Source organism: Takifugu flavidus, chromosome 1, assembly GCF_003711565.1.
Source record: "Takifugu flavidus isolate HTHZ2018 chromosome 1, ASM371156v2, whole genome shotgun sequence".
Taxonomy (NCBI): Eukaryota; Metazoa; Chordata; class Actinopteri; order Tetraodontiformes; family Tetraodontidae; genus Takifugu; species Takifugu flavidus.
The window spans coordinates 18,729,598-18,745,592 of NC_079520.1; the positions used below are offsets into that span (position 1 = coordinate 18,729,598).

The following is a 15,995-nucleotide window of genomic DNA, read 5'->3' on the forward strand; positions in this document are numbered from 1 at the left end:
GGTAGTGCCACACATGTCCTGCGTTGTCTGTAATCTAAATTTCTAATGCACTGCAGAACACATGTGAACAAGGGTGTGTGTGGAAGGACGTGCATGCGTGGCATGTTCTGCACACGTTTCTTCTTGAACATAAAAGGGCGTGTGGCTGTCCTTTAAATCTTTAACGAGTGTTCCCTCTGAACATCAATCAATAAGTGTGAAGGGCCATCAGACCAGAACGGGCCAACAAGGCTAAAAAGCTAATGCACTAATGGGGGAGATAATGAAATTAATGCCACCCCTCACCAGTCACCTTGATGCATGATTGAGACTGTGCCAGTGCTTCTGTCAATCACCTGAGTGGAACTGTTGAGCAGGAAGAAGAGGAAGGGTGGTGAATGGCTGCCTTGGTTCCCTTTCAGTCGATTCACCCAGTATAAGACATGTTATATATGGGATATGGAGTCCTTGACTGGCCTCCTGAAGACACCTGTATTCACACCTTTTACGGTAACTGACCTGTGGGGACACATGTGAGGCCCACCCCCACACATACTGTATATTGACCTCCCCACAGTCATCATTCAGTTGCTAAGAACACTTTCAAAAGTCAAGCTGAGTAGGTGATGCTAGTTAGCTTTATACAGGGTTTGACTTAAACAGTGGTGTAAGTGTGCAGTGTGCACACAGTGTGCATGACTTTCCAATTCAGGCACATTCACACATTCACTCTTATCACTACTAACTGGTGAAGGCTGTGCCTTTTTTGCTATACAAATCCAAACTGTTTGACCCCTGTTTGTTTTTGTTTCTACATTTATTTTTATATCTTTCTAGGATATCGGCTCATAAAATTACATCAAATTACTACCAAAAGAGCCGTTACAACCGTCCAGCGGCCGTGTAGTAATGAGTTCAGGTGAGAGATTTAAATCTAGCAATTTTAGTCCAGCACCGCCACAGCTGGAAACACACAGTTATTTTGATTGATTCGGACTCATTTTTAGAAAAAAAGATTCAGCTATTTTATTTCTTTTTTTTCCTCCATTTCTGTTACCTCATTGTGCAAAAGATAAGATACAGTTTAATACGGACGATTTTAGGCAGTCTTTCAGGTGAGTTTAAATTAGCTGCTGTATATGTGTGTGTACGGGGGGGGGGGGTGAGGGGGCCACGCTGCCCTTATATGGAAGCAAATCTGCACCATAATTCAAATTAAAATGGATTAACAGAAATGCTTCTTTTTTTTTAGTTTTAATGATATAGCTGCAATATAGTTGCAGCTGAATCATGAATAAAATTAATAATAAATCATCCAAAAATCCATCCTCTTCACTTGCTTATTCTGCTTATGATGTAATTAAAATAGGTAAAGACATTGAAGATTTTCAAAAATGCCCACTCAAATACGTTCTAAGATTAAATTTGAAATGTAAAATTTGAAAATGCAATAGCAGAAAGGCTTTTTCATTTTGGTTAAAGCTGCATTGTTTGACTCACATATGAAATGAAAAATAAATCATCCCAACTGAATTTTCATTGTCTACTTTGGTTTGCACATTACACAACTAAAAAGAAAACAAAGAGGACATGCTTTTTTGTTTTTTTTGCTTGTCGTGCAAAAAGTCCTCCATAATTTAATTTGAATTGGTTGTCCCAAGTGGCTCAGGAGAGTGTTGTCACTTGCTGCTCTTCTTCCAGGCAAGAATTATACCTTGTTTACACGATTCAGATGAATTCTACTTTGGAGTTGGTTGGAAACTGCAGTTTATCAATATGCACTCAGATAGATTCTTAAATTCTTGGGTTGCTACTGCAAAAAGAACAAATCCGATCCTCTTGATGTAGCATTTTTTCCACTGTGGTCAAGACCTTTTGCATTTTTCCAGTCAAATCAACTGCTCTTCGTTTGGGAATGTATGAATACGTGTGGCCTTACTGTAAATGCTTTAAATTGGATTAGGGTCAGTGAAGATAGTGACGTTTGTGGTGAGAGTACCTGGTAAGACCACCTTGGGTCATCAGGTCCCACTTTTTTTCTAGTCCCTGTGGTTGGTGACCCCATCGAAATCTGGGTAGACAACATAGAGTTTGCTGAGGGGTTGGCTGAATATGAGCTAGGCCCCTCTGATGGTGCTAGCCAGCCTCTGCTGATGGTGCTAGCCAGCCTCTGCTGATGGTGCTAGCCAGCCTCTGCTGATGGTGCTAGCCAGCCTCTGCAGGGACTAGACGCCTGCCATGAGGATGATAACCTGTGGGGTATCGGCATTGACATGCATGGCTTAGTTATTGTAGGACCAATACAACACTGCTGTTGCACTGAACATCAACACTGTACATGCTTCCTCTTGCTGTGCCATCATACATCTGAAAATCTATCGACTGTCCCTCTCCCCCAACGGCTCAGAAATCATCATGACTCACAGGATCTTTCCTCCCTACTAAAGCAACAACTGTTAAGAACAAGCTGCGTGTCGCAGAACTAACTTTCACACGGCACAAACTGCTGTATACCTGTGCCACGGTGATGTGCTACGGCTAGTTTTTGGAGTTGGATGGAGCGGAGAAGGATGATCTGGTCAGAATTTGACTCGGGCGGGCATCCTTGGCCTTGTTCTTGGCCCCATGTAATCTGTGTGTTGTTGGCTCTGCTACGCTCCCATCCAAGCACTGCAGGTTCTCTACATCACAGCAGCAAAAAAGAATCTACCAGTCGCAAACCAAGCAGGGATCATGCTTCGAGCTCCGTCACCATGTTCCAGATGTACCAAGCTATGTGTCTAGTAGAAGTTGGAGAGAGTTTCCCTCCAGGAAAGGCCACTGTTCCCTCTACTTAACGAGGTCAGGAATGCTATAGCTCATAGCCTCCTTGTGTCCTGCTGTGCCGCGACCATGGAAGGCATCCCTCTTCCCAGGGAGAGTGAGGCACTTGAGCCCAATCCTGTCCGGCTTATCTATCTGGACGAGCCCGTGTCGGCTGATGTTTGTTTGGACATAACTAAATGCCATCCAGGCGAAGTTTAAGCTGAGAAAAAAAAAAGCTGAGGCTCTCAGCAGCATTATTCCAGGTTTGACGCCAAACCTAAACAGCCTGCTAACCTGCACCATCACGTCCTCCTAAGAGGTTGTTGCTATCTGTGGGGTTACAGGCAGGAAAACATTCATCTGTTGGAAAAGCACCCCACTCGGCTTGGAACAAGGGTCCACCATGTAGCCTAGAGAAAGTTCAGTCATTCTAGCCTCAAGATTGACTCAGAAGGGACTTATGAACCAGGAAGACACTGTTGTCCCTCATCTGTTCCCACTAAAAAGGCCTCCTTTATATTCTGTTCAGGAATCGAATCCCGAGAGGCACTTCACACAGTCCCTCACTCATTGTACTGCAGTTGGGCGAGTTGGCAGTTCACCTGCCTCACTGGCACGCATACGGAGCGTCACCTTGGGTAGAAAGGACTGTTGCCCCGGGCTATCGTTTAGAGTTCACAGCTCAGCCCCTTTGCTTCCACACGGTTGGAGATAAGAGTTGTTGGGAACAAGGGAGCAGGAGTAGAGAAACAAGATAGACAACTTGAAGAAAAGAGCGAGTTGTGAGTTGTTTCCAGTTCAGAAGCAAACATTATTTCATTGTTCCAGAGAAAGGGGGAGGACTTGGTCCTATTCGCGGTCTGTGAGTTTTAAATAGATTCCTACAAACTTACAGGATTAGGATGTTGATGCTCAGACATCTACTGAGTGCTATAATGATTGTTTCAAAACTATCAATCTTACAACGATGTCCGCAGATGTGTCCCTGGCAGAGTGGGCATCCCTGTGGGACGGCACGACAACTAGAGAGGGGTAGACTGTGGTGCAACAAAGAATCCACGTGAACTATTTGGACCTGTTAGCAGCCGTTTTTGACTTGAAACATTTCCATCACAAAGGCATTCATGCTCTGACCAGGACAGACAAAACAACAGTTCTCTGTTGAAACTGTCTCCCTCTCTGTTGCTGTGGTGCAATGCTCATTTTTCTGTCTCTCAGAGAAACACAAGATTCAGGGCTCTTGCACCTGGGCTCACACCTTCTCTCCACAGGCAGTTCTCTAGTGAGAGAATGGATGCTGCACCCATCTGTGGTGGCACAGATATGGAGCTGTTTTGGCTCCGGTGGATCTGTATGGCTCCGGGGCAAACACCCATTGCCCCCTGTTCTTTTCGTTAACGGACTGCAGCATACCCCTGGGATGGACGCGTTGGCACATTTGTGGCCCCACACACTGCTCACTCTCCCAGTGAAAATGATTTAGTTGGTAGCAGAGAGGGTGCACCAGCAGGGGCTCCCGTTGATCCTCATGGCTCTCCGGTGGCCAGCTAAGTCAGGGTAGGTGGAGATAATCAGTTTGCTGGCAAACAGCCCCTGGCAGCTTCCTCTCTGCAGGGAGCTCCTCTCCCAGAGAGGGCAGAGGCGCTTGATCCAAGACCAGAACTGTGATGCCAACAAGCCTACCTGTTCAAAGGTCCGATTCATTAGCAACCGGTTTGCCCGAAATGTGGTCTCAGCAGTCGACAGCGCGAGGACATTGGCTACTAGAAGCCTCTGTCTACAAATTGCAGGTGTTTGAGCAGTGGTGTCAGGACTGAAACGTTCTTCCTCTTCAGTGCTTGATATTGGATGTAGTAAAATTCCTTTATTATTTGGCATCCATTTCTGCCTAACATGTCGGGTTTAATGGCGTGACACTAGGTGCTTGCCCTCTTACCATGCGATTCCTAAAGCGAGTCCACAGGTTGAGACATGTAACGAACCCAAGTTTTCCCTCATGGGATTCGGCTTTGGTCTCAGGGGCTCTTTGTGGTTCCCCATTTGAGCCAATTGAGTTGATATGAAGTTCCTTTAATTTAAGACGGCTCTTCCTCTCGCCTTGAAAACGCAGCGAAGAAAATGGGTGATAGTTTTAAGGATGTACTGCACCCAAATGCAGTTCATCTACCTAAAACCATCCCCGCGTCTAATAGCTCCTCCTCCGGTCTTCCTTTGGCCCAGTGTGTGAGGGCATGGCGGCCTCATGGGCTCTGTTTAAAGGGGTATCTGTGAGTGATATCTGCCCTCTAACACACTTTTGTTTGGTTTTATCATTTGGATGTGACAGCCCCTTCAGTTGCTCATTCTGTCCTCTCTGTTGGGTCGACGATACACTAGCATGGTGTGGTTTGACTCTACTGTAGTTTGGTAGATGCTAGGCATGAGCAAGAGGACCAAGATATAACAAGAGGTTGTCCCACCAGCAGCTATTGAACTGAATAATGATTGTGTCACTTAAAGGCCTGAATGGAGGTGTATTCAGCAGACGACATGAGGGCATGATATTCATTCCAGGTTAAAAGAAGTTATAGCCAAAACACTTCATTATTGTCCTTGTGAAACTTTCTTTCAATAACCTTCTACCAGGCTCTCCTGTTAGCTGACAACAATGGACCCTAATTATGAAATTACTCTTACAGAATTTTTAATTTAATTCAAATAGATTGGTATGTTAAATGTGCTTCAGCAGGAATAGTAGTGAAAAGGACATTTTAGGTGTCCTGGTTTGTTTGATTCTTTTTTGAAATCAGAAATATAGATTTATCTTGAGGCTCATGTAAACCAGAGAATTAGGAATAATTTTATTAATTTATTAGACTTTCTCAGTCACGACTACAAAATGCCTTCACCGTTCTGTCCTACCTGCCTGCTTGAACCTGTCCAGAAGACGCTTTCTAGTCGCCTTCTGCAGGTTGAAATAGTCGTCTTCCTCGTTGGGGCTTTCTATGTACAGAGGAATGTGTTGGAACACCAGGATGTGTTTGGGTTTGGGTTCCTGAAGAGAAAACAGGGACAATGATGTCTGGAATGTCACCATCAGTCACACTGATATAGGATTGTTTCTACCATGGTGGTGACTCTGCTCAGTTGCTCCTCCAGCCAGGCCTCCTGGGCCTTACTCAGCTCGGGGCAGGCCATGGCATCAAAGAAAAACTGGGAGTTGAGGACCAGGCAGAAGACTCCACCCACCTGCGGGCGCGAACATTTTCTCATTTATTATTTTTCTTTGGATATGCATTTGCAACATAAACTAGGCTGTTCAAAATTCCCCCAGACCAGCTCATGCACACATGTGCCAGAGGGAAGGTGAGTGTGTGCGGAGCAGTGGGTTGGAGTGGAGCTCACAGCCTCATAGTGGTCTGGGGTAAAGCCAGGTACTTTATTAGACTGGGTACAAGCAGCAGTGGCCTTGAAATAATATAATCAAGATTGAACTCAAGTGTAGAGCCCCTGAAAATGGAAGAGCGCTAAATGAAATCAGCATAATTCGCATTTGGTAAATGGAGTATTTTATTAAAATCTCTCCAACTGGAAAGTGACACTATAGTCATGTCTTAAATACTTCCACTGTTTTGTGGAAGGACCCTGTACGATTATCTCATAATAATTTAATTAAGTGTCATTTGAACCTGCGTTCATGAGTAATCAGCCTGTGAGAACAGGTGAGCAGCACAGAATGTGGCAACTGCTGTTTGTTACCATGCTGATAAATTAATTTAGTGGAGACTTAATTAACAACTGGCTCTTAATTTGTGGAAATCTGTGTCTAGCTGAGTTTGTTTAAAGTTATCTAGACAGTAACAAAGCAGAGACGGTGACAAAAAAAAGGCCCATTATCTTTTCTGTTGACATAAAATAAATTGAAAAGGGAAGTTTACGGATAGAGCTGAGCTTTAAGGGCTTCATTTAATAAATAATTCTATTAAAAGCCTACATTACAATATGGAATGTACATTAACATTCATGTGGCTCAAATTCATTTCCTGGAAATGTATGAGATGCGGTGACAGTTTACCCAAAAGCTGAAATAGTCATCCCCCCAGCATTTACAGTACTGCTCCACAGAACTGGGGGTTGGGGTGTTGCCCAGGTCATGATTCCCGCTGACAAACACCAGGGGGATGGAGGGATCAGTTCCAGTCAACACAGCCTTCAGGTCGCGCTCCTGCAGTTCTTTATAGGAACTGCCTGGAAAGAGCAAAGGTCGTAAGCTAAAATAGATAAACAATACAGAGAAATATATACCAAAATAATACATTTTTTAAAAAACAAGAGAAGGAAGGAAGAAATGTATTGCTGAAACGCTTGACTGGTTTTTGCCATGGTTAGACAAGTGTGTAAAGCAAAGTGCGAGTTACTGCTTTTTTAGGGTCCACTGATGTTCTTAAAGGGATTTGGTTGAACAAGACTTCAGGGTTGTTCAGTTCTGGTCAGCAGCACTAAAATCTAAGATCTGGAGTTCATAAAAAGGAGATCTGCACAAAGGAAGGAAGCGTTTTGAGCTAAATTAATCTAGTCCCAGTGAAGGCAACAGGCAAAGACACTTAGACCTAATGTATAATTTAAAATAGATATCAAACAGCCCCATCAGCCAATATTCTTAAATGATTCCTCCATCTTCCCCTCCCTGTTTCCTCCTTCTTTACTTGTGTAAGTAATTATTTTTCTAGCCTACTTTTGAAGTCAGGTTTTCCTTGGATGTTTGAGAAGGTCTCATTGCATAACAGTCTTTTTCCAAGAGAACATCTTGTATCTCTCAGAGTTTAAGCTGCATCCACGTAGGAGAGCAAAAAGTCATTTCCACCTGTCTAGCTGGTGCTTCTGCAATTAAGCCAGAACTGCCAGACTCTATATTATCAAATCAGCACACACAGACATGTGCTTAAACACAAAGTGCAACAAAAAGGCCCTTTGTGTTCCGTAAAACAGATTCTGTTGGGCAATATTCCTGCTGTGTTCCCATTCAGCCTGAGAGTAATGACTTCTCTGTGGTTGGAATGCTAATGATAGCAAGTAGCATATGAAAAGAAAAAGAAATAAAAAAAACACAATTCACAACCTCGTAGCATGATGACGATACCACTGACCAGGAAGTAACAAGCACGTAGGTTGACAACAATGGTAATGCTATCTACTGTATGTTATTGAAGGGTACATACTTTTGGAATACAAAACATAAAGGCACAATACAGACCAGCATGGCGCATAAATATATCACTGTACTATAAACCTCACCATTTGTTTGCCGAGTCATTTAAAGCCCTCAATTGGTTTCCATCCTTGTTCAGTAAATAGAGACATCAAACTGTGCATTTTTATGTAGATGTTGCTTAAAATAAAATTTTATGCTGCATAAACCAGAATACAGCAAAAAAGACTGAAGAGGGGTAGTAAATCCTCTAAGTGGCTAATGATGACAGCTAAATGTATTAAATAAATTCAAACTTTCCATTGAAACATTAGGGATATTAGCCACAATTATTAATTTACAGTGTTCCCATTTAGGATTAGGACTTCACAGATTAATGATCTGAGGGATGGGGTTAGGCCCGTGATGTCTTCAGCATAAAAACTAGGGTCACAGTATTTTCACTGTAGACTCGACTGGACAATCAAAGCATTCAAGTGCTGCCAAAACAATACACACAAGAAGCTGCGTAGGAAAAGGTCGTCATTTAAAGTGCTGAGGCAATTTGCTTCAGCCGCAGCTCACAACTTACCCTGCTGTTAACCTCAATCTTAACCATTTATTCATGAGCACACACAAGAAAAGAGGACACAAACATGTCAGCGCGGTCCTCTGGAGACGCAGGGGTGCTGCCTTTTGCTTACTCACACCACCAGATGCCAGCCAGCCACTCACACAGCAATATCCATGAATCATCCCTCAGCGCCACACAACGCAAAGCAATCCTCAGTCATCCAGTGCTCCATCCATCTGCATTTAGGACCTCTGCCTTTAGATGAATGAGGTGGGGATAGAAGCACGACACTATTAGGGCCCTGTGTGTGAGCACTGTTTGGACCCATACATCTTCCTCAAAGTCTGGCCTGTTTATTTACACTATACTTTAGCTGATGGTGTTGAGTTAATATCCATATTCACACCCCATCCCCAATAATAACAGTTCTCTTCCATCAGGTCAGAAGTGACAACAGCCTGTATTCTTTAGTTTGACAAATTTGAAAAAGTGGTAAATAAGATGGAGATGATTGCAATCAAATGCTACAGATATTAAGAGCTACGAAAAAGATGAAATTAAATACACAGTAAGGCAGCTCACCTCCGTCTCTGTCCGAGTTGCAACTTGGGTTAATTAGAGTGAAACTTTTGAGCTTTACAAATCCCGTCGGGATATTGTTCAGCCTGTCCAACGCTATAAAAATTCCCCATTTTCTCGGAAGGCCGCTTGTCCAGACCGAGCACTGGCTCTGCGTCTCGCTGTCAAACACATTACACAACGCGCTGAGCATGGGGAGGGTTATTTGTGACTCATCTGTGAACTGGTGCTGACAGGTTGTGCTGATCTAGCAGCAGCCAGCAGCTTGGGACAATGTGCCAGCTACGATGAAGTCATCCCAAATGTAACCTCTCACCTTTCGGACAAGCTAATCAGGTAGTAGAGCTTGATACCACAAAGTGTAGCATCCTGGTGACAACGTCAGCACAGACTAAAATAAAACCAACCGACTCTGGAGCAGGGTTTAGTCACTGTTATTTGCAGCATTGCTTTGGTATTGACTTTTTTGTCCACTCAGGCCCACACTGAGATCTGCACTTGAGATCAAACATGGAGGCAGATACTCATTTTTGGAAGAACTTGCAAATTGTTGGGGCAATGTCAAAGGGATTAAAAATAAGTTGATGTCGCAATGAGCTCAGTTTTGCTGGTATGACAGGTGGAAAGTTGTACGCTGCCCCGATCAAGTGCCTTTCAGAAACGTCATCCGATTCTAGATGAGGTCTGTCGTGTGCACTGGTGTTTGTGGGATCTTTGACCACAGAGCTGCTGAACTACATGTTATAATATTCAATTCAAATAGTCTTTGTATCAGAATACTCCATCACGTCTCCAATTGGACTTCATGTTATAATATTCAATTCAAATAGTCTTCATATCAGAATACTCCATCACGTCTCCAATTGGACTTTATGGTTTCATCACACTGGTGTGTGGCCACTCAAACGCTGAAAAAAACTTTCCACACTTCAGAAACCTTTGATAAGAATCTCTTACGGTGCAGAACAAACAACCCTCCACACCAAAGAGCTTCAAACATCACGTGAGCACAACATCCCATATCAGACCGCTTGTCTTCTTTCCAAATCCCACTATGATCCAAACTTTATCAGCCCCTGGTGACACTTCACCAGGGCTACAGGAACAGAAGTCCCAAGGTAACCTCTACTTAACCTCAAAGAGTTTTAGCCACGCGTGCACGTATGCACATGCACACGTGTGCTTGATTGCTCCCACTGTATCATGGTTAGCATCCCTCATGATGCCCTGGAGACATAGCTTGAATCCTTTGTAGTGCTCATTAGGATAGTTAAGGCCAACATGTTTCTCTAATCTAATCAGCGCTGTATCTGCCAGCACGTTCCTTCTCGCTCTTTATCCTCTTCAATTGTCAGCTTTGAACAGATGTGAAAGAAGCAGACGGGTGAGAGTGAGTGAGGGGAAAGACAGGACTGAAAGAAGTCCTTGAGATGAACTATTTTCTCTTGGGGATTGGCACTGAATAGAGCCGGGGGGTGGCCGGCACTTTTATAATGAAACATGTTATGTAACGTTGTTTGGGGTGGGGGTGAAACTTGGAGGACCACAGTGGGGGACCACAGTTGGGGGTTTTCATGAACTCCTCCCCATCTGGGTAAAAGTTTTTTTTTTAAACCTAATATCTATTTTAGTAGAGTGATGTTTCATAACTATGTAGCTTCTTCTCATCTACACACTTCAAAATTACAACTATAATGGAAGTCATGTATCTGTGGCCACCCTTACCAGGTGCTTTGGCCACTCGGATCACAAGTCTCAGCAGTATCCCACAGCAATCCAGACGTGCAAAATTAAGCTAGTCGGTGTGAGGCGGGAAATTTTCCTGAACAGAACAGACACGTGAAGGAGAAAAACAAAGTGGAGGGAGCCCGAGAAGAGGAAAATGTGAGAAGAGCCAACGTGAAAGACAGTGAGTGAAGTCCACGAAAGCAGGAATACAGCTGCCAATTTCCTGTCGCCAACAGGCAGCAGTGTTGACAATGCAGGCTGACAGCCGGCTCCCCCTGACCGCCAACCATTCAATTTTGTATTGTAAATAAACAGTTTAAGAGGAAATGTCAGCCGAGCGACAGGAAGAGCAGCTCCGGCTATAATGTGTCTTTCCTCCCTGTGTACGCGGTGGCGGCCTGGTTGCCAGGCAAGTGACGGACGGGGTGAGTAATGAGGATGGCACGCACAACCTGCTCCGTCGGGGGTGACAGTAACGAGGGCTGGCATGATGCCTTTTATAGCCCCTCGAGGCAATGTGGTCCAACCCAATACTTCAGCCATCTACTGTCCAAATGCTGATCTGTAATGGATCTTACTATGACCTACAAGTGGCTGATGGGAGAGAAGGGGGGAAATGGGGACAAGGAATGGCACCCATTGGCATATCCGTACCGACAGCGTAATCACAGAGACGCTAAGAATACTCTGACACTTACAGACCGAGGGCGACATCTCCAGTACTGCACATTGGCGTCAGTATAGCTAAAAAAAGATGGCCTTCGTGTCCCCCCAAAAAATGAGAGAGGGCTCCGTGACTCACCCAAACAAACACAGTGTTGCATACAGTATTAACAGTTTTCCTTGAGTAAAATTTTAGGAACAGGGAACAAGGACAGTCAAAAAAAAAAAACAACACACAGTTCTAGCACAACAATAATTACCCTTATAATTGATGTAGTTTATTGTAGAGAGTCTGGACTATTACTACTGACCAAGATTCAAGGCTTTTAATTGTCATCGGCTGCACAACGGGATTACTGTGATACTCATAGAATAAAATATGAGTAATAAATAAGTCACCCAGTTAAATAACAAATATAGCAATACAACAAAGTAAATATAAAATAAAAAAATTACAGCACGCACAATGTCTGTGGTCTCGATGTTGTGTATCGCACAAAAGTTAGTGCATTGTACAGTTTTTATTGCACTTATAGGTGTGTGCATGTGTGTGTTTGCATGTGGGAGTGTGAATGGGGGAAGCGAGGCGTCAGTGACCTATTATCCATCGAACAGTTTGACACCTCTGGGAGAGAAACTGTTTTTTTAAATCTTGTGGTTTGGGCATGAATATTCCTGTATCTCTTGCTGGTGGGTAGGAGCATGGAAAGATGGTGGGCTGCCTTGACGACCCTCTGCCGTGCATTCTGCTCCGTTTTATGGCATCTTGCATACCACGATGTGATGCATTACATCAGGAGTTCCCCTCAGGAAGTAGAGGATCCCTCCTGTGTGCTTGCTTGTCATCGTTGGAGATCAACCCCATGACCGTTGTGTCATCTGCATACTTGATTATGCTGTTGGTCTCTTGGATGGTTGACAGTCATGATCATACAGGAGGGGGCTCAGCACACATCCTTAGGGCACACCAGTGTTTAACGTGATGGTGGTGGAGGTGTAATTCCCTGACCTGAGAGATGATTTGTGTAGGGTGCTTTATTTTTAAAACTGAATGGGTTGGATTAACCTATTCAGGTCTAGTGAGACATTAACACAGGAAGTGGAAAAGTTAGGATGTCAAATTATGCAAACATGTAGAAGGTGACGAAATTAAAACTATTTAAAGAGAATCATTTTCTGAGCAGGGTGCCTCTGCTCCTCTACCCTGCACGCTCTCGCCAACATTAGACTCCGATCCATGCGGGTGTCAACATTTATATACAACCAAAAGTGACGTTAATAATGTGCTGCACTTAACAGTTCCTGATATGGGCACAACATGTGATGGCAGCTTCCTCCAGACTGCATTCTGGAACATGTGTGCTGACTAAAACGAGAGTGAACTAAACCACAGCTTATAAAAAAACAACCCATGTGTGAAAATGCCTGAATGTGTTTCTAGCAGTCATACTGTGGGGACGAGACAGCGCAGACAAACCGTGGGAGTAATGACGCTAATGCCTAACTGTACACCTCCAATGTTATTGTCTATATGGCACAAACTTAGATTACAGCAGTACATTAAACAACATACACTATTTTAGAACTGGGCAGGAATTCAGAGGACGGTTGCTTTCATTAATAGATAATCCAAACCAAACAAACTGAAATTCACTTGGCAATAGCCAGAAGTGATGCACAATTTCATAGATAAACATCAAGTTGTGTCATAAGGGAGCATGCTATTTACACACTCAGTGAGCAATAATCTGCAGAGGAGCCACGCTAAAGCTTCTCGGAGTGCATTCATTTAAAACTATCTCACACCACTGTTAAGAATGCAGTAATCATGGTGCAAAGGTGGTATTTTACTGCAATAAAACACACAGCCTTTAGAAAGTGGCCTTAATGGTTAAATCATTTTGTTTGGTCCATGCCTAATATGTCTCAAACAAATCTGTGAATTTCAATCACATCAGATTTCAGCAGTTTCATTAGCATAATGGCCCTTCCTAATCAAAAATCTATCACAAGAAGTTTTAATAAAGCTGGTCAGACTGGATTCTCTTCTTAGAGACAGTACTAACTCACCTTTCGGGGAACGACAAAACGACTTAAGGCTTTAAACAGATCACGGGTTATGAAATCAGCTGACATTAGCTGACAGTGCCTTAAACATTCAGAGTACAAAGTTAATGAAATTAATGTTTTTTATTTATAAGACGCGGCTACAAAACTCGTGATCTGCTAAATACTGGCCTATATCGCGGAATTCATTTTAAAATGTAAAACTCTGAGTGATCTTTCAATTTTCAGGACTGGTCATAAAAAGAAAAACGGTACACTGAAATCTGTCGTGTTGACAGCAGCACGTAACTACCGTTGCCACGGACACTTTCCACTCGTGACGGCAGATGTAACAGAGTGTTTAGTGATTCCATGCACATGTGACTTTTCTTTGTGTCAATACCATCCATATTTAAACCCAAGCAGCTGGCTTTTCAGTCTGAGTCAAACAAGTGCGCCGCTCCCAGAGGGCAAGTCCTTAAAAATCTACTAAAACATCAAACAGCTGATAGGAGTGCCTCTTTAACTCTTTGTTTGCATTAAAATGACATATTGGGTGCTAATCCGACTGACAACAGATTTGCCTCTACCTGGCAGAGCGTGGACCAGGTCACCACACAGCACCATGAACCTGGGTCTGGGTCTGAGGTGGTTTACAGCCTCCACGGCCTGCTTGGTGAGCTCCACCTCCTCGGCCCATTCGTCCCCGTCGCTGTCGCAGTTGCTGTCCCTCCAGGCTTTCATCAACCCCAGCTGAGGGTCCGCAGCCTGGATGAAGCAAAAGGGTCCCGACCACTGACGCTCCGCAGCTGTGTGGGAAACAGGAACACAAGGATGCATTTGATATTTTCCTGCAATAAACAGCCAATCAATCAGTCCTGCACATTTTAACACACTACTTTCTTAAACATTCCAATAGCACTCAGTTTTTCCCACCAACTTGATATAAAAGTGTTTTTATTTAGCATATATAATACAGTTTATAAAAGGGGTGAATCGTTTTAAAGGTATAGTACAATGAATAAACCAAGGCTTTGATCTTCTCTCCACATTCCCCAAATCCCAAACCAATCCAGCCTTCATGGAATGCTACGGAGCGATGGATAGAAAATACGACATGCGCCCCAGAACCCGAAACATCCACTGTGTCCATTGACCTGATTCCAACATTATAGCGTTTTAAAAGGTTTGAAGTTTAGTCCTGGCAGATCAGAAACAGGAAATTGGGGCTGATCTTCTCAAACGTATGCACAGCGTCTGCAGTATAGAGGGTAGCAGGCACTTGCTCTGCTGTAAAAATGTGACTGCCCTCTATGGGATCAAACCCAGCTATTACATTTAGAATTTGCAAATGGCTGAGATAGAGGCCGCTGATATTTGGAGGCAGCTTTCATCATGCACCGCCACATAAAAATGAGCCACTTTCTACACTGTAATAAGTGCTGATGCGTGTTTTTACGATTTTTTTCCCCTTTTGTTTGTTCAAGAGTGTAGTTTGAGGTGGGGGCGCATATCTGAACTTAGTCAGTAGCTCTTCCCATGATCAATGATTTATTCATTTTTTTTAATTCCAGCTAAGATGTCAACCTAAACCTAGGGGTTGAGTTACAATTTAAAGTCAACACCTGCACAAAAAAAATACATTAAATGCTTTTCATCACCCCAGCGGGAGGGTGTCACGTAGAAGCAAAGCACTCTTGAAGAAAGTGCTGCTGTTAGGATTGAGAAATGGGCCCTGAAGCCTGGCGAGGGATGTCACGCAGATATCACTCCATGTGTAACCAGTGCTTAAAAAATTAACAAAAGGCTACACGTTGGTGAATGAATAAACAGCAGAGAAGGTTCAATTTTACATAATCCTGATATTATGTAACAGAGAGGCCTCACAATCTAATCACCCCCCGGTCTTCATTCACAGCACACTGGTTTATAATGCAGACAATGGAAGCAGACACTCGACACTGCTCAGCTTGTGGGTTTGACAAGGGCTGACGTGAAGTGCACAGGAAATTGATCCCCCTATAGAGGTCCAAAAATGGACAGATTCAGAGAGGAGGTGTAAAACCCTTCCTGCTCCACTAATTCAGCATCCAAAGGAAGTGGAGGCAGCAATGCATTTATGTGCTGCCGCTGTGGAGAGTCTGCATCTGCATTCCACACAAATCCCTTCACTAACACTCAGCAGGGGCTACTAGTGGCTCTGCATCTCCCGGTGCTTAGCATGCTCCCCACGTAGCTCGCTCCCTAATGAATTTATGATAATTCTGTTCGCCAGAGAAATGAAGCACGGCGATAGAAAAATAAAAAAAGTGTGTTGCTCTTGGGAACCCTGACGAGCGGCAGCTTAATTGTAACTGACGTTTTTTATTTCAACCACAAGCAGAAAACACTTTGTACTTCTTTGATTACCATCATCTATCCAATTACTGTAGAATGCCTGCAGCCAGACGGAAG

The 15,995-nt window shown here is 43.6% G+C and overlaps 1 protein-coding gene across 2 annotated transcripts in view; it reads right to left on the reverse strand.

The window, feature by feature from the left end:
- Positions 1 to 15,995, reverse strand: part of cpped1 (calcineurin-like phosphoesterase domain containing 1) — a 37,944-nt gene that overhangs the window by 11,650 nt on the left and 10,299 nt on the right. For both annotated transcript variants that reach the window (XM_057030246.1, XM_057030237.1), the window contains exons 2-5: positions 14,132 to 14,350; positions 6,839 to 7,011; positions 5,890 to 6,012; positions 5,686 to 5,818 (exon numbers count right to left, since the gene is read on the reverse strand). In XM_057030246.1, coding sequence (XP_056886226.1) covers positions 5,686 to 5,818; positions 5,890 to 6,012; positions 6,839 to 7,011; positions 14,132 to 14,285 — 583 coding nt within the window. In that variant the 5' untranslated portion in view covers positions 14,286 to 14,350. The remainder of the gene's footprint in view (positions 1 to 5,685; positions 5,819 to 5,889; positions 6,013 to 6,838; positions 7,012 to 14,131; positions 14,351 to 15,995) is intronic.